The following is a 6,000-nucleotide window of genomic DNA, read 5'->3' as shown; positions in this document are numbered from 1 at the left end:
TGGATGTGACTAAGCCAACAGAGCACCTGTTTGTAACCCATTCACTGTTAAATATGCTGTACAGAAGTAGTTAAAAGTTATGAAATTAGATTTTTCCCTTTATTTGTTCATTAATTTGGCTGTATCACACAAGTGTTTAGATGCTAAAGGAAAGTTTAATTTAACTGACTATAGTATTGAATTTTGCTGTAATGTGACATTCAGATGGTGTTTATGAGAGGGGAAGGTGATAGTTTAAATGTAGTAAATAATTTCATTATATTTTGTGATCTCTAAATGCAACAAGAGAATATTTGGGTTGAAAGTGAGTGGATTGAAGACATGCAGATATTTATATTTTTAAAAAATTGGGTACTAGCTTAGTTTCATTATTATTAAATATTAGTCATTTATTACTCAATTTAGTAGTCTTTGTAAAAGTCAGGTGTGATTTTAAACTAGTATACTTAATTCTACTTGTAAACTTTTGTAGTAAGACTATCTTGAATTATCATATCATGTTGACTTATTTTTCTTTTTCCCCTTTAACAAAATAATTTGTGACTGTTGTTAAAGTTATCCATTTACAGGTGGTGGATGATTCAGCTAACAATGTTTTATGAATTGGCAGTAGATATATTTTTGCATTTCTAAATTCAATTTTAAATAAAATACTAAGTTTTGTAGAGATTCAGGTATTTCATGAGATTAAAATTTTGTATATATATATTGTATATATATACTTGTATATATGTTTTCTAAGAGGATTTGAGTTCATTTTATTATTCAAGATGTTATTTTCTCTGACATATATATATATATGTTAGATGTTTTATATATACACACATATTACAGATTTAAGCATACATGTATGTGTAATATATATTTAATTTTTAGTGAGCTTATTTTAGGAGAAATTATTTCTTTTGCTGAGGTATCATGCTCTTTTAGATGTTTTGGTTTTGCAGTAGGCTACATTATTTATTGACATGTTTGGAATTTATACATTTCTTAAATAAGATAATATACATGAAATGCTTATCTTCAGCTAAGACCTCAATATTTTTCACTAAATGATAGTTACTGTTATTTTAATATACTAGCAAACAAATGAATATGTTTAGTTAAAACTTACCAATAAGGAAAAATATTTAATTTGCAGTTCTTTTTTTTTTTTTTTAAAGACCCTATTTATTTATTTGACAGACAGAGATCACAAGTAGGCAGAGAGGCAGGCAGAGAGAGAGGAAGGGAAGCAGGCTCCCCACTGAGCAGAAAGCCAGATGCGGGGCTCGATCCCAGGACCCTGGGATCATGACCCAAGCTGAAGGCAGAGGCCCTAACCCACTGAGCCACCCAGGTGCCCCTTAATTTGCAATTCTTTGTGATCATATAACTTTGAAAAACTTTACTATTTATTAGGCATTATTTACTCAGCCTCTCATGTATAATGCTATACGATGTTGCTTGAAGTTAAAACAACATGACTAGATTATTTCATTTATGTAGTCCGTAATAGTAATTTGTACAACACTTCTCGACATCTTCTACAGGGCTTTTTGATCAAAGTTATCCCTGTGGATCAGTGGGAAAAAGAAGTTATATATTAATAATGGTCAAGAGATAGTTTCAACTGGAGGCATTTGGACACATACTCTATTGATCACTTCTCATCAAGATTAACTATGATCGGGGCGCCTGGGTGGCTCAGTGGATTAATAAGCCTCTGCCTTCAGTTCAGGTCATGGTCTCAGGGTCCTGGGATCGAGCTCTGCATCGGGCTCCCTGTTCAGTGGGGAGCCTGCTTCCCTCCTCTCTCTCTGCCTGCCTCTCTGCCTACGTGTGATCTCTCTCTCTCTCTGTCAAATAAATAAATAAAATCTTTTTTTTTTTTTAAATTAACTAAGGTCTAGTACCATACCATTCATTATCTTTTAGGACTGTAAGCTATAAAGGTGAATAAAGATTTTGGATATTAGGAGAAAAAATTATTGATATAATACTAATAATAATTCTTAGTAAGAAAATTAAACTTTTCAAAGATTCTAGGATCTTAAGGGCAATAGATAAATGAACTTCCCCAGACAGGGGTACCGGTTGTCTTGATTTTGCTACGCCTTCAAAGTAGTACCTGAAAGGATAATGACAATTAAAGTTATACATATTTCTCATGTATGTTATACCAGTTTACAAAGCACATTGAGTTCAGTATGGATGGGGGACAGTGGAGTGACCTGACAAACTCTACTTTGTCTAGGTGATCTAGGTCAATGTCAAGATTTAAACCATGTACACGTAATATGGTATAATGAAAATGGCTCTTCTGTGATTTTCCTCCCCCAAACTCATAACCCCAGTGTAATCATAAGAAAAATTCAGACAAATTCCAATAGAGAAGCATCCTGCAGTACACCTGAATATCATCTACTCATCACAACTATTAGTTGTTAGTCTGAGAAACTGTCACAGCCAAGAATTGCTGGCATGATAAATAAATGTAATGTGGTATTGTGGATGGGATCCTGGAGCAGAAAAAGGACATTACATAAAAATTATGAAATTTGAATACATTATGGACTTTAGTTAAAAATAATGTGTGAATATCATTTCATTAGTTATAACACATGTAGCATATTAATTGTAGGTGTTGATGATACGGGAACCTGCATGGGTAGGGGTGGGAGGTATAGGACTCTACATAGATTTTTCTGTAAGTATAAAACTGTTCTAAAAAATTAAGTCTACTAACTTTGAAAAGAAGCTTAAAGGCAGAATTATAATTATTTTCCTTTCTAAAGTCTAGGTAATACAGTCCAAAGTTATCACTAGCAGATGACAAGGGATGAGATTATGGAAATACTTTTATTTATCTTTCTCCTATATAATGTGAAAATTTTATGCTCAGCTTTTATTCCTTTTATTTGAAGAAAAAATTAACATTTTGAAAAACATTTAGTGACGTGTTCATTGTAAAATTTAAGAAGGTTCAAATAGATAGGAAGAAAATTATTAACATATGATTTTTCCACTCAGAAATGACACTAAAACATTTTAGGGCTTCTTCTCCCCCCACCCCCCCATGCATGTTTGGCAAAATTTGTTTCTACACAGTATATTCTTTGGTAACCTGCTTTTCTCATGTAAGAGTTTATCATGGATATCTGTCTGTATCAACCCTTGGCATGACTGGCATGCTAAGCCAAAGGCTTGATACATTTTTATGTGCTTTGATGCATATTTCAGAATTTCCCTAGAAAATTTTTAACAGTTTATTCTCCCATTTGAAATCTCATTTTACCTATGCTTTTAAATATGGTTATATTACGAGAAGTATGAAATACTTCTTATGCCTATTATCTCCTGCAAAAGTGATAAAAGGCAAGAAAAGGAGAAGATCAGATTTTTAAAACACTGGGAGGATGTATAAGTATTTTTGTGGATGTAAATAATCTATATACATGTGTACATGCCTACTAAGTGTCTCTGTTGAATGAATTCCAAAGCTGTGATTTTTAAAATAAACTAAACACAACCCATTTTATTTATTTATATTATCATCTCCGCTCCTATGTGAATTTGAGTTAGTCAATGCTTTCATAGCATTTTATTTTTGAAATTCTGTTATTGTTTGTTGAAGAATTTTAAAGGACTGCTGCTTAAGTATAAAATCCCAACTATGATGATGACAGTATCCACAGTTGGAACATTTTTTTTTTTAAAGATTTTATTTATTTATTTGACAGAGAGAGATCACAAGCAGGCAGAGAGAGAGGAGGAAGCAGGCTCCCTGCTGAGCAAAGAGCCCGATGCGGGCCTCGATCTCAGGACCCTGAGATCATGACCTGAGCCGAAGGCAGCGGCTTAACCCACTGAGCCACCCAGGCGCCCCAGTTGGAACATTTTTAATGTCTTCACAACTATTTGAATTATTTATCATTACAACTTCTTGATTGAATATTCCTATTTTTACATTCGTATCTACTACATTATAATCCAGTGATAACTTAGAAAACTCATTTATTTAAACTCATTTCAAGAATATGGGATTGCTGGGGCGCCTGGGTGGCTCAGTGGGTTAAGCCGCTGCCTTCGGCTCAGGTCGTGATCCCGGGGTCCTGGGATCGAGTCCCGCATCGGGCTCTCTGCTTGGCGGGGAGCCTGCTTCCCTTCCTCTCTCTCTCTGCCTGCCTCTCTGTCTACTTGTGATCTCTCTCTGTCAAATAAATAAATAAAAATCTTAAAAAAAAAAAAAGAATATGGGATTGCTTATTGGATATACCAATAAAACTGAAGTTATGTTATTTCTATTTTATTCTAAATTTCTGTTTGACCTTGAAAAACTTATTTAAAATTTCTTTGATAAATGGTGGGATACTAATATATTCTTAATAATTTTATTTAAAGAAAAGTGGATAAGAGCAGCTGGCTTTTGAAAACTGTTTAGATTGGAAGCCCAGTCAAAGGAAATAGTTACAAACATCGTAAATTTGCTTACATGATAGGAAAAAAATGAAATAAATAATGGTCATATGGTGATTAAAAGTGGGAGGAAAGAATAGGGAAAAATCGTTTAGAGTTTGGAATAAAGGTGCTCAAAGTATTTTGATTAGATATTTAAAGAAAGGTAATGGAGTAAGTATTTAATATATGGGAAATGTAGTAAGAGTACAATATAAACACTGAGGAAAATATTTAGCAATGTAATAGAATGAAGGTTGGGAAACAAATCAAGTGATTTAAATAGATGAAAGTTCAGTAATATAAATAAATCAAAGATGACCTCTCTCATAATAATTAGAAGTTAGAATTAGGACGGTTTTGCCTATTCCCTAAAAAAAAGAAAAACGAGTTCAAAGCAGAAAAGGATAATATTTTCCACTGTTGGTTCAGAAAAGTTAAACATATATATTCCATCCCTTAGTAATATCATTTAGGAAGGATAGGGTTTTCTACCTTTTAAAAGAAACTATTTTCAGGGCTACTGCTTCTGTATCATAATTTTTGAGGATTTGACTCTCTTTGCTGGAAATCTAACAAAACCTTTGTTTTCACTATGATTTAGGGTTTTTGTTTTTCATATGTGGAGTGGTTAATTTGAATACAATATATGCATAGATTTTAATGGCCTCAAATATATTCAGTAAAGATGGTAGTAGAATTTCACAGAATGCTGGTTTTTACCAGCATTCGTTAACTAATATTTCCTTAAGGTATCCTACATGCTTAATTTTTCTGTGATTTTTTTTTTTGTCACTATAATGTGGTGCTTTCCATTAGCAGATTATCTGACATGTAATTTCAAAAGCGAATACAGTGGACTGTATTGACTCTAAAAGTAGCAGAGTTTTGTGAGTTGTCATTATTAAATTATGACATTGAAAGATAATTAGACTTTAAGTGCTATTGGTTTCCTTTTCCCAGGTTATATTCAGTGGTATTATATGACTCTTTGTGATCAAATGGTGGATTGGGTATTTCATGAGGATACGTATGTGTACAATCATATTTTTGAAGTAATTAAAGATGAGTGTTATTTTATCATGCAACCATACTGTAATGTTTTTCTTCTGTAATTCTATATGTCAATATTATTTTTGAAAATATTTATATGAACTCTTGATTATTTTATTGAAAAATGCCATCGAGTTAGGGTGATAGTTTAGCTAATGCTAGTTTACAGTTTATTATTGAAATGAAATTTTCCTTCTCTGAATACTTATTATTTATATAATGTAATAATATTATATGTAAGTATTTGCACATAAGAAATAATATACAAAGATGCATATATATTTGCATGTATACTTTTTGAAAATAGGTATCTCAACGGCCATCTTTATCAAGCTTAGAAACTTTAATGGTCTCACAGAAGTCTGAAATTGAGTATTTACAGGAGAAACTAAAAATAGCAAATGAAAAACTGTCAGAGAGCAAATCTACCAACAAGGGTTCCTCAGAGAAGAGCATCTGGACAAGTACTGAAAGAAAACACAAGGTAGAGGCGTTTTGTCATTTTGTGAA

At 32.5% G+C, this 6,000-nt stretch overlaps 1 protein-coding gene across 4 annotated transcripts in view; it reads left to right on the top strand.

Annotated features, from left to right (window-relative positions):
* CNTLN (centlein) overlaps positions 1-6,000 on the top strand; it is a 292,701-nt gene that overhangs the window by 148,856 nt on the left and 137,845 nt on the right. For 3 of the 4 annotated variants that reach the window (XM_032307446.1, XM_032307448.1, XM_032307445.1), the window contains exon 9: positions 5,798-5,974. The exons of the other annotated variant lie outside the window; for it this stretch is intronic. In XM_032307446.1, the coding sequence (XP_032163337.1) occupies positions 5,798-5,974 (177 nt within the window). The remainder of the gene's footprint in view (positions 1-5,797; positions 5,975-6,000) is intronic. 4 annotated transcript variants of the gene reach the window in all.

Source organism: Mustela erminea, chromosome 12, assembly GCF_009829155.1.
Source record: "Mustela erminea isolate mMusErm1 chromosome 12, mMusErm1.Pri, whole genome shotgun sequence".
NCBI lineage: Eukaryota > Metazoa > Chordata > Mammalia > Carnivora > Mustelidae > Mustela > Mustela erminea.
Note: the sequence above shows the minus strand (reverse complement) of the source record. Positions and strands in the feature narration are given on the sequence as shown.